This window comes from Notechis scutatus, chromosome 6 (genome assembly GCF_049901735.1).
Source record: "Notechis scutatus isolate UNSWTSFEM ecotype Mainland chromosome 6, rNotScu1.2, whole genome shotgun sequence".
In the NCBI taxonomy this organism is placed as follows: domain Eukaryota; kingdom Metazoa; phylum Chordata; class Lepidosauria; order Squamata; family Elapidae; genus Notechis; species Notechis scutatus.
Genome location: NC_142014.1, coordinates 80,971,586 through 80,984,456, shown reverse-complemented (window position 1 = coordinate 80,984,456; position 12,871 = coordinate 80,971,586). Strand labels below are relative to the sequence as shown.

The following is a 12,871-nucleotide window of genomic DNA, read 5'->3' as shown; positions in this document are numbered from 1 at the left end:
TCGGAACATGACCTGTGGTTTTTCAGTCACTAACTAGGGTAGGGTCTGACCCTGGCCCCAGAGATGATAAATGATGGACAGACAGACAGACAAATTGGATGGATGGATGGATGGATGGATGGATGGACAGAGACAGACAGATGGACAGAGACAGACAGACAATGATGGATGGGTATAATGAGAGAGAGAATAGATGATAGAAATAATAATGATAGACAGAATGAGAGAGAATAGATGGATAGAGACGATAGATTGATAGAGCGATATAGATAGTATGATGATAGATAAAGGGAGAGAGATAATATGGACAGATAGCTAGTATACAGGTAGGTAGGTAGGTAGGTAGATAGATGATAGATAGATAGATAGATAGATATTGATAGATATCGATAGATATCGATAGATGGAGAGGGGGGGATAGATAAATGATAGATGGATATAGATAGAGAGCGAGAGCAAGATAGGGATGGATAGATAGATAGATAGATAGATAGATAGATAGATAGATAGAATGAATTATACAGATAGAGAGATAATATGACTAGATAATGATGGATGATAGATAGAGATAATATGATTAGATAGTATACAGATAGATAGATAATATGATTAGATAATATAGATGATAAAGGGAGAGAGATATGATTAGATAGTATTATATAGATAGGTAGATAAATAGATAATATGATAGGTGAAAGATAAAGGGAGAGATAATATGATTAGATAATATGATAGATGATAGATAGATAGATAGATGATAGATAGATAGATAGATAGATAATTGATATGATCTACAGAGAGCAAACCCTACTCCCTTCTAGCACTGATGATATTACCTAGTTTGGTAATGAAACGTCTGCAAGAAAACAGCCAAGAGCACCAAAGGACACCACAGTTCAACCCCGAACTACAAATATTACAGACAGACAGATATTTTAAAATATTATTGGATTTATGTAATTATTTCAGGCTGACTCAGAAGCATCTGAATGAATTCAATTCTTGGCCATTTCTCGACTGCTGGCTTTTCTTAAGTGAACAGGTTTCTGAATGAGTGTGCGCATCCCATGTTCTCCTTGACTCTGACGCCTCCAGTATCGAGAGCAAACACGAAGTCACAATCCTAGGAGGACTCAACGAATTTGTAGTGAAGTTTTATGGACCACAAGGAAGTAGGTATACTCCTGAGTCACGTTCAGACGTTGGGAGGAAACCCTTTTTCTTGGTGATTGATCTCTGGCGGGTGGAGAGAAGAATTGGGAAAAATAAGAGACAATTTGGAAAGATGTTTAATGCCCAGGTTGTCCTGTGCCTTTTAAGACAGAGGAGGTATTTTATACTGGGTTAAGCCTCAGATCCCTTTAAGTGGGCATTGCCTTCTCTGGCTGCCAGTTGCTATCAAAATTCTTGAACCCAGGTGTTCTGCACCTTGGAAATCTAATTTGACTGGAAAGGCTCCTGTGATCTTCTCCATAGAAAAACCCTTGTTTTCTGATTAAACTATGCCGTCTTTCCACTTGGATTTGAAGAAGCTTTTGCAAAAAGTTTTTTTCAAGATGTAAGTTTTTTATATATAAAAGGCACCAGGTCTTATTTTGGGGGATGTCATCCACTGACTAACCTCACTTGCGCGTGTCGCCCCCGGCCTCCTTTTTGCTGCCAGAGGCCTTCAGGAATTTCTTCTTCTGCAGCCAGCAAGGTTTTCCTGAAGGCCTCTGCAGCCTTCAGGATCGATCCAGAGCTTTCTTATCAGCTCCAGGGGCCTTCAGGAAAGCCTTAATGGCTGCAGAAGAAATGGGCCGGCAAGGCAGGTGTCGGGGTGTGCGAGGCTTGGCCACACCTGTCCAAAGGTAAGTAGTAGGGCAGCTCCACCCCCCCAATCCCCACCCTAGCTTAATTTTTACCCCTCCACTCTGGAGTGGGTGGGATCTTAACTAGAGCTTATTTTGGGGGGTAGGGCTTATATCGGATGCACGTGAAAAAATCAAGCTAGGACTTACTTTCAGGGTAGGTTGTATTTTGGGAGAAACGGTACTTTAAAAAACCTTTTTGCAAAAGCTTCTTCAAATCCAAGTGGAAAGATGCATAGCTTTTATATCTATCTGTCCGTCCATCCATACAGACAGACACACACAGACACAGACACACACACGGCCAAAAAAACTAGTGGCCTGTTAGATTCTTTCACAGCAAGGTTTCAAATCAGCAAAATTGAAGAAGAAAAATTAAATGGACATGGATTTATGGAATAACAGGGGCCTTGAAGGTCTTCTAGTCCAACCCCTTCTTCAAGCAGGAAAGTACAAATGCAGTACTTAGAAAATTGAGAATAGTGGGTTGTTGTTTTTTAAACTTGATTTAGGGCTTCCAAAATTGATAATCTAGAAGCGTCTTTCCAGGATTTTCTTTGCCATGCAGACAAGGTGTTTTGGGCATTACTGTTTTAATATTCTCGTGCCGTATTACTGTCGTGGCGCTTTACATTTATTTAGAGTCATTCTTAATTATAACATTTGCAATTTATATGTGGTTAGTGCCATGTTTTCTCAACCTTGGCCACTTTTAAGATGGGTGGACTTCAACTCCCAGAATTCCACAGCCAGCATGGCTGGCTGGCTGGCTGGCTGGGGAATTCTGGGAGTTGAAGTCCACCCATCTTAAAAGGGGCCAAGGTTGAGAAACACTACATGAATGTATTTAGGAGCAGGCAGCTAAAATCTCTCTATAAAAAGAAAAATACTTAACTAGTCACGGAAGCTCTTTTTTCCCAACCCGCTTGTTAGAATTAAGTGTCTTGTCTTGCACGTCCGATTAAATAATCTTATATTTGGAAGCATGAAGGAAATACACAACTAACCTTTCTTTTTGAAAATCTTCCAATTGCAGCACCGTATGAAGGTGGCGTGTGGAAAGTTCGCGTGGACCTTCCTGACAAATACCCTTTCAAATCGCCATCTATAGGTAAGAGATGAAAAACTGTCATATATATATATATATATATATTAAATAATCCATCTGACAAAATTCGAAAGGCCACCAAGAGCAAGTTTAAAGTTCAGCTTGTGAGGGAACCCTCTTAAAACCTTTTAAAATGCTTATCACTTAAATACGTGCTGCAGTGGCCACATTGCCATCCTAGGCTGCATTAACAGAGGGATAGAATCAAGACCATGTGAAGTGATGATAATACCACTTTATAAGGCCACACTTGGGAAACTGCGTTCAGTTTTGGTCACCACGACGTAAGAAAGGTGTTGAGACTCTGGAAAGAGTGCAGAGAAGAGCAACCAGGATGATGAGAGGACTGGAGGCCGAAACCTACGAAGAATAGTTGCTGGAACTGGGTAGGTTTCATGAAAAGAAGGACTAGGAGTGACATGATGGCATTGTCCCAGTATTTGGGGGGCTGCCCCAAAGAAGATTTGGGGGTCAACCTATTTCCCAAAGCACCTGAAGGCTGGACAAGAAGCAACAGATGGAAACTAATGAAGGAGAGAACTAAGAAGCTACCTAACAGTGAGGACAACAGTGGAACTCCTTGCCACCAGAAGTAGTGGATGCTCCAACACTGGTAGTTTTGAAGAAGAGATTGTCTGAAATGGCGTCGGGTTTCCTGCTTGAGCAGGGATTGGACTAGAAGACCTCCAGGGTCCCTTCCAACTCTTGTTAATTCTGCTTTATTCTCTATTTTTTTAAAGCAATGTTTTCATGTTGGTTGAGGAATTCTGGGTGTTGAACTCCACCCATCTTAAGCTTGCCAAACATTGATTTAAAGGAATAATTTTTGACTTAAGAACGTGTGGATGTTTTTCAGTTTTAAACCTGAGCAAGGACAAGCTTTTCTGTCCCCAGCAAACTTAAGCCGATCCGGAGAACGTTGACGATGTCAGATTGCTCAATATCAATCTTTGGGTAGCTTCAGTCTTCCAGCCTACAGGCAGTCCTCGACTTAAAACGGTTTGTTTAAAGACCCTTTTGAAATCACAACGGTGCTGCAAAAAGCAACTTAGGACTGTTTTTCACCCTTAACGACGGTTGGAGCCTCCCGGGACCATCACGCAATCAAAATTCAGACGCTCATCAACTGACTTGTATTTACGACGGTTTGCAGGGGTCACGTAATCCCCCTTGGTGTCCTTCTGACAAACGAAGTCACGATTCGCTTAACGACCGTCTTCCTAACTTGAACAACTACACGGACTCGCTTCACAACTGGGGCAAGAAAGGCCGTAAAATGGGGCCATGCTGACTTGGGAAAGAACTGTCTCACTTAGCAATGGAAATTTGGGGCTCAGGTGTCATAAAGTCGAGGACTTTACAATCTGTATTTACGATGGTTGCAGGGTCCTGGGTCCGAATGATAGCCAATCGCGGCCTTCCCGGCCGGTTTCCGACAAGCCAGGTTCAGCTGGATTTGCTTGACCATTTGATTCATTTGGCGACCGCAGCGATTTGCTTGAGGACCGTGGCAAAAAATAATAATAATTGGGGAGCTCAATTCTGGTCGTAAGTCGAGGACTAGCTACATTGAATTCCCATACTCTCCTGGTTCGTTTTTTTAAAAAGAATACAATAGAAAAGAGAATAAAATACAGAATAAAATATAGAATAGAATAGAATAAAATAGAATAGAATAGAATAGAATAGAATAGAATACCGTGTTTATATAATAAGGCCGGTCTTATGTTTTGAGCCCCAAAAATGGCTAGGCATCTTTCGGGTGACTAATTCCCCCTTTGCAGAGCTTGGATGTTGACCTCGGGGCACTTCATATCGGGTCACGAGGCAGCACCATATCCGGTGTGCAACAAAAGTACTTCCTAACAGCAAGCCCCACCACCATTCCCCATTTTGCATGGTTTATAGGCTTAATTTGGGGAGGGGCTTAATTTCATTAATGCCTATAAAACATGCTGGGACTTCCTATTGGGGAATTGTTGGAGAAACAGGTAGAATAGAATAGAATAGAATAGAATAGAATAGAATAGAATAGAATAGAATAGAATTCTTTTATTGGCCAAGTGTGATTGGACACACAAGGAATTTGTCTTTGGGGCAAATGCTCTCAGTGTACATAAAAGAAAAGAGACATTGGTCAATGTATCAAGAATCATAAGGTACAACACTTAATGATAGTCACAGGGTACAGTAAGCAATGAAATCATACTAGGAATCAGTCAATATAAATTGTAAGGATACAAGCGACAAAGTTACAGTCATACAGTCACAAGTGGGAGGGGATGGGAGATAAGGAGTGATGAGAAGATGAATAGTAATAGTAGTGCAGACTTTGTAAATAAAATAACCTTTTAGCCTTGCAAGGATGCAAACTTCCAAAATTTGCCCCAATCTCCAAATCTTGACCCAACGCAGCAGCTCCCGCTGCGGTTCGAATTCAGCCTATTCAAATCCTGGCATTAAATAATTTTGAGAGGCTTCTAGGACAACCCTCCCGTCAATCAACCAAGCCGAACCCTAATCTGTAGAGACTCGAAGAAGTTTTCCTTATCTCCTTAAGAAGCGGCTTAAGAAGATATTATATGACCCTGTAGTGCATCATTACCCTTAAAACATTTGAACTGGAATCAGGACAGCCGGCTGCGTTTCCGGGCATGCTCAAGCTGAGGCATTCTGGGAGTTGAAGTCCACACAGGTGCGGAGATGGAGAAATTGGCTGCTCTAGAGCAGGGGTGTCAAACTCATGGGAACACAAGGTTTGCGTCGCTTGCATTGGCTGCTTTCCTCTCGTGCAGCCAAAAGCAAAGAAAGAAAGAAAGAAAGAAGCTGAAAGAAGAAAGAAAGAAAGAAGAAAGAAAGAAGCTGAAAGAAGCAGCTCGGTGGTCAGGACAGGCATGGGGTGAGGGGGGCAAGTTCCCCCCCCCTCCCCCCACTGCCTCGTCTTGTTCGCAATGCAAGCGACGCAAGCCTTGTGTTCCCGCGGGCCACGCGGACGGCACAGCCTTGTGTTCCCGCGAAGCCTGGATTAATTGCTTTGGGAGTGACATTTCTCTGCGGACCACCAAAATTTTCTCACGGACCACCAGTGGTCCTCCAGCCCTAGTGATTGGGCCAATGTCACCCAGCCACCTTTCATGACTTAAGGCAGGACTAGAACTCACTATTTTCTAGTGATTGGCTCAAGATCCACCAGCCAGCTTATGGGCCTAAATTGGGACTAGAACTCACCGTCTCCTGGTGATTGGCCCAAAGTCACCCAGCCAGCTTTCATGCCTAAATTGGGACTAGAACTCACTGCTTCCTGGTGATTGGACCAGAGTCATCATCCAGCCAGCTTTCATGGCTACTAGAACTCACCCTCTCCTGGCAATTGATCCATAGTCAGCCATACAGCTTTGGTGCCTAAGATGGTACCAGAACTCCCCGTCTCCTGGTGATTGGCTAAAAGTCACCCAGCCAGCTTTCATGCCTAAGGCGGGACTAGAACTCCCCGTCTCCTGATGATTGACCTAAGTTCACCAGTTGACTCTCATCTCTAAGGCCGGACTAGAACTCGCCCTCTCCTGGTGACCAACCCAAAGTTACCCATCCAGCTTTGGTGCCTAAGGTGGGACTAGAACTCACCGTCTCCTGCTTTCTAGCCGAGCCCCGTCACCACTACACCAAACCATTTCAGATTTTTTAAAAAAAATAATAATTCAGGTATAAGAGATCCGATCTGGGTACCTTGCCATGCTATCCCAAGTCTTTTGAGTCCACTCTTCGCTCCGTGTTTTAATACATTTAAGATAGTTGGCCATCTGCTGAGCTTCGAAGTCTGGCCTCATCCTCACGAGGGCGTGACTCAGCCAGCTGGAGTGTTGCTTCCTTCGCTGTTGGAGATGTCAGATAATTCGCTTTTTCTTTAAAAACAGATCAGCCAAAAAACCAACTTCCTTAGAAGTATTCAGTCGTTAATGCTGGAGTCTGCTTTCTGAGCAGTTTCTCCTTAATAGCGACAGCCCTTAGACATATGCCGCTTCCCAGTGCTTCCCAGTCCTCTCTAAGCAGTTTACAGAGTCAGCCTCTTGCCCCCCAACCATCTGGGTCCTCATTTTATCCACCTCGGAAGGACAGAAGGCTGGGTCAACCTTCAACTGGTCAGGATTGAACTCCTGGCAGTGAGATAGTGAGTTAGCCTGCAATAGTGCACCATGGTTCTCCCTCCTTCCCTCCCTTCCTTCATTTTCCTCCCTTCCTTCCTTCCTTTCTTCCTTTCTTCCTCCCTCCCTCCCTCCCTTCATTTTCCTCCCTTCCTTCCTACCTCTCCCTCCCTCCCTTCCCTCCCTCCCTTCATTTTCCTCCCTCCCTCCCTTCCTCCCTTCCTTCCTCCCTCCCTCCCTCCCCCTCCCTCCCTCCCTCCCTTCATTTTCCTCCCTCCCTCCCTTCCTCCCTTCCTTCCTACCTCCCTCCCTCCCTTCCTTCCCTCCCTCCCTTCATTTTCCTCCCTCCCTTCCCTTCCTTCCTTCCTTCCTTCCTTCCTTCCTCCCCTCCCTCCCTCCCTCCCTTCATTTTCCTCCTCCCTCCCTCCCTCCTCCCTTCCTTCCTTCCTTCCTTCCTTCCTTCCTTCCTTCCTTCCTTCCTCCCTCCCTCCCTCCCTCCCTCCCTTCATTTTCCTCCCTCCCTTCCTTCCTTCTTTCCTTCCTTCCTTCCTTCCTTCCTTCCTTCCTTCCTTCCTTCCTCCCTCCCTCCCTCCCTCCCTCCCTTCATTTTCCTCCCTCCCTTCCTTCCTTCCTTCCTTCCTTCCTCCCTCCCTCCCTCCCTCTCCCTCCCTTCATTTTCCTTCCTTCCTTCCTTCCTTCCTCCCTCCCTCCCCTCCCTCCCTCCCTTCATTTTCCTCTCCCTCCTCCCTCCCTCCCTCCCTTCATTTTCCTCCCTCCCTTCCTCCCTACCTTCCTACCTCCCTCCCTCCCTCCCCTCCCTCCCTTCATTTTCCTCCTCCCTTCCTCCCTTCCTTCCTACCCCTCCTCCCTTCCTTCCCTCCCTCCCTTCATTTTCCTCCCTCCCTTCCTCCCTTCCTTCCTACCTCCCTCCCTCCTCCCTTCCTTCCTCCCTCCCTCCCTCCCTCCCTCCCTCCCTCCCTCTCATTTTCCTCCTCCCTTCCTCCCTTCCTTCCTACCTCCCTCCCTCCCTCCTCCCTCCCTCCCTTCATTTTCCTCCCTCCCTTCCCTCCCTTCCTTCCTCCCTCCCTCCCTCCCTCCCTCCCTCCCTCCCTTCATTTTCCTCCCTCCCTTCCTCCCTTCCTTCCTACCTCCCTCCCTCCTTCCTTCCTCTCCTCCCTTCATTTTCCTCCCTCCTTCCTTCCTTCCTTCCTTCCTTCCTTCCTTCCTTCCTCCCTCCCTCCCTCCCTCCCTTCATTTTCCTCCCTCCCTCCCTCCCTCCCTTCCTTCCTTCCTTCCTTCCTTCCTTCCTTCCTTCCTTCCTCCCTCCCTCCCTCCCTCCCTCCCTTCATTTTCCTCCCTCCCTTCCTTCCTTCTTTCCTTCCTTCCTTCCTTCCTTCCTTCCTTCCTTCCTTCCTTCCTTCCTCCCTCCCTCCCTCCCTCCCTCCCTCCCTTCATTTTCCTCCTCCCTTCCTTCCTTCCTTCCTTCCTTCCTCCCTCCCTCCCTCCCTCCCTCCCTTCATTTTCCTTCCTTCCTTCCTTCCTCCCTCCCTCCCTCCCTCCCTCCCTCCCTTCATTTTCCTCCCTCCCTCCCTCCCTCCCTTCATTTTCCTCCTCCCTTCCTCCCTACCTTCCTACCTCCCTCCCTCCCTCCCTCCCTCCCTTCATTTTCCTCCCTCCCTTCCTTCCTTCCTTCCTTCCTTCCTCCCTCCCTCCCTCCCTCCCTTCATTTCTCCTCCCTCCCTCCCTTCCTTCCTTCCTTCCTTCCTTCCTTCCTTCCTTCCTTCCTTCCTTCCTTCCTCCCTCCCTCCCTCCCTCCCTCCCTCCCTTCATTTTCCTCTCCCTCCCTCCCTTCCTTCCTTCCTTCCTTCCTTCCTCCCTCCCTTCCTCCCTCCCTCCCTCCCTCCCTTCATTTTCCTCCCTCCCTTCCTCCCTACCTTCCTACCTCCTCCTCTCCCTCCCTTCCTTCCTCCCTCCCCTTCATTTTCCTCCCTCCCTTCCTTCCTTCCTTCCCTCCCTCCCTCCCTGCCTCCCTCCCTTCATTTTCCTCCCTCCCTTCCTTCCTTCCTTCCTTCCTTCCTCCCTCCCTCCCTCCCTCCCTCCCTCCCTTCATTTTCCTCCCTCCCTTCCTCCCTTCCTTCCTACCTCCCTCCTCCCTTCCTTCCCTCCCTTCCTTCATTTTCCTCCCTCCCTTCCTTCCTTTCTTCCTCCCTCCTCCCTCCCTTCCTTCCCACTTAGCACCAGCCTTTAGACTTATATACCACTTATATACCTTTTTACAGCCCTCTCTTAGCGGTTCACAGAATCAGCCTCTTGCCCCCCTCCCCCAACAATGTGGCTCCTCATTTTTACCGACCTCGGAAGGACGAAAGGCTGAGTCAGCCTTGAGCCGATGAGGATCGAACTCCTGGCAGTCGGCAGAGTCAGCCTGCAATGCTGCATTTTAACCCCTGTGCCACCACGGCTCTTAACCCAGCAAGTCCCCTCTGGAATCCGGTGCCGCTTCTTTTAGGGAGGGTTGAGTAGAGTAGACCACAAACTGAGCCCCTAATTTCCACCGCTGAGGAAAGCCGTTGTTTAAGTGAGTTTTCAGCCCATGTTACGACCTTCCTTGCCACCGGACCTGCCTTTCCCCACTGACTTCGCCGGCCCGAAGCTGATGGGTCGCAAAAGGGAGATCATAGGATCCCACAGGATTCTGCCACCTGTCATCAGTACCTGCCTGTTGCCAAGCGCCTAAATTTGGACCCACATGACCGTGGAGGGGGTGCGATCGTTGTAAGCACAAGGGCTCGGTTGGAAATCGCTTTTTCAGCAGTCTGTCGTAACTCCAGACCGTCGCTAAACAAATGGTTGTAAGTCGAGGGCTTCCCGCCAACGGCGTGGTTTCAAGAACTGGAGGTGGACCAAACCTTGGATAAGATTTGACTCCAGAAATGGGGAGGATGGCCATTGGAAAAGGTAAGAGGGTCACTTAGAGCAAGGATCTCTCAATACGGCAACTTGTGGACTTCGCCTCCCAGAATTCCCCAGCCAGCATGAGTTAGAACAATTAATTACAGTTTAATTAATTAGCAGAACAATTAACCAGTGGAATGGTTTGCCTCCAGAAGTTGGGGTGCTCCGACACTGGACGTTTTTCATGAGAGATTGGGCAACCGTTTGTTTGAAATGGAATATAGAGCAGGGTGTCCACCATGGCCACTTTAAGACTTGTGGACTTCAACTCCCAGAATTCCTCAGCCAGCTTTGCTGGGAGTTGAATTCTGGGAGTTGAAGTCCACAAGTCTTAAAGTGGCCAAGGTTGACACCCGTATAGAGTTTCCTGCCAGAGCAGGGGTTGGACTAGCAGACCTCTAAGGGTCCCTTCCAACTGTGTGAATCCCTAATTCTGTAAGGGTCTCCTGCCTGGGCAGGGGGTTGGACTAGCAGACCTCTAAGGGTCCCTTCCAACTGTATGAATCCTAATTCTGTAAGGGTCTCCTGCCTGGGCAGGGGTTGGACTAGCAGACCTCTAAGGGTCCCTTCCAACTGTGTGAATCCCTAATTCTGTAAGGGTCTCCTGCCTGGGCAGGGGGTTGGACTAGCAAACCTCTAAGGGTCCCTTCCAACTGTGTGAATCCCTAATTCTGTAAGGGTCTCCTGCCTGGGCAGGGGGTTGGACTAGCAGACCTCTAAGGGTCCCTTCCAACTGTGTGAATCCCTAATTCTGTAAGGGTCTCCTGCCTGGGCAGGGGTTGGACTAGCAGACCTCTAAGGGTCCCTTCCAACTGTGTGAATCCCTAATTCTGTAAGGGTCTCCTGCCTGGGCAGGGGTTGGACTAGCAGACCTCGAAGGGTCCCTTCCAACTGTGTGAATCCCTAATTCTGTAAGGGTCTCCTGCCTGGGCAGGGGTTGGACTAGCAAACCTCTAAGGGTCCCTTCCAACTGTGTGAATCCCTAATTCTGTAAGGGTCTCCTACCTGGGCAGGGGTTGGACTAGCAGACCTCTAAGGGTCCCTTCCAACTGTGTGAATCCCTAATTCTGTAAGGGTCTCCTACCTGGGCAGGGGTTGGACTAGCAGACCCAAGGGTCCCTTCCAACTGTGTGAATCCTAATTCTGTAAGGGTCTCCTGCCTGGGCAGGGGCTGACTAGCAAACCTCAAGGGTCCCTTCCAACTGTGTGAATCCCTAATTCTGTAAGGGTCTCCTACCTGGGCAGGGGTTGGACTAGCAGACCTCTAAGGGTCCCTTCCAACTGTGTGAATCCCTAATTCTGTAAGGGTCTCCTGCCCGGGCAGGGTTGGACTAGCAGACCCCAAGGGTCCCTTCCAACTGTGTGAATCCCTAATTCTGTAAGGGTCTCCTGCCCGGGCAGGGGTTGGACTAGCAAACCTCTAAGGGTCCCTTCCAACTGTGTGAATCCCTAATTCTGTAAGGGTCTCCTGCCTGGGCAGGGGGTTGGACCAGCAAACCTCTAAGGGTCCCTTCCAACTGTGTGAATCCCTAATTCTGTAAGGGTCTCCTGCCTGGGCAGGGGTTGGACTAGCAAACCTCTAAGGGTCCCTTCCAACTGTGTGAATCCCTAATTCTGTAAGGGTCTCCTGCCTGGGCAGGGGTTGACAGCAAACCTCGAAGGGTCCCTTCCAACTGTGTGAATCCCTAATTCTGTAAGGGTCTCCTGCCTGGGCAGGGGTTGGACTAGCAGACCTCTAAGGGTCCCTTCCAACTGTGTGAATCCCTAATTCTGTAAGGGTCTCCTGCCTGAGCAGGGGGTTGGACTAGCAGACCTCGAAGGGTCCCTTCCAACTGTGTGAATCCCTAATTCTGTAAGGGTCTCCTGCCTGGGCAGGGGTTGGACTAGCAAACCTCTAAGGGTCCCTTCCAACTGTGGAATCCCAATTCTGTAAGGGTCTCCTGCCTGGGCAGGGGGTTGGACTAGCAGACCTCTAAGGGTCCCTTCCAACTCTTTTATCCTGAGGAATCCTGGGAGTTGAAGTCCACAAGTTATCAAACTGGGATACCCCTGATTTAATTAGATTCAAGAGGATTTCTCTCCCCCCCACCCCCAACTGTTCACCGTTAAGAACTTAATATCTCCTTTTGGCAAATGTTGAATGTTTCGCTTGACGTGAAGCCGTTCTAACGCCCCGCCTGTTTTTTTTCCCCTCTCCTCGCAGGATTCATGAATAAAATTTTTCATCCCAACATTGACGAAGCGTAAGTGACTCTTGTTTGCCTCGAAACGGCCTTTTTGTAGGAGGTGGGAATGAGGGGAGGTTTGGTTCTCCACCCTTTCTCCAGGCCTACAAACGAGCGTTTTTCCTCAGCGCAAGGCCGTATATTTTTCGACCTTGGGGACTTTTAAAGATAGCTGGACCTCAACTCCCAGAATTCCCCCCCTGGCTGGGGGATTCTGGGAGTTGAAGTCCACCCCTCTTAAACTCCCCATGGTTTGAGAAACCCTGACTTCAATAGAGGTTTTAAACGCCCGTTTTCTCCACTTTTTTTTTTCTTGAAGGAAAAACTAAGGCGCTAAATTGGTCTCCCAGTGCTCGAGCCGGGGTTGGATTAGATGATCTCTAAGGTCCCTTCCAACTCTGTTATTCTGTTATAACTTCCACTCTCCTGAAATACGGGGCCCGGCAATCATCCTGGCTTCAGATAAACTTTGCTAGTCCTAAGACAAGATACCAGAAATGACTTGGCTTAGGGGTTTATTTTTAAAATGCCAGCTGTCACCACGGATTAACTCACCTTGAGTGGATTTAAAGGCCGTCAGTCTCCAGGGCC

At 48.1% G+C, this 12,871-nt stretch overlaps 1 protein-coding gene across 1 annotated transcript in view; it reads left to right on the top strand.

Annotated features, from left to right (window-relative positions):
* UBE2H (ubiquitin conjugating enzyme E2 H) overlaps positions 1-12,871 on the top strand; it is a 63,289-nt gene that overhangs the window by 46,241 nt on the left and 4,177 nt on the right. The window contains exons 2-4 of the mRNA XM_087968955.1: positions 1,096-1,172; positions 2,887-2,961; positions 12,259-12,298. Of these exons, the coding sequence (XP_087825081.1) occupies positions 1,096-1,172; positions 2,887-2,961; positions 12,259-12,298 (192 nt within the window). The remainder of the gene's footprint in view (positions 1-1,095; positions 1,173-2,886; positions 2,962-12,258; positions 12,299-12,871) is intronic.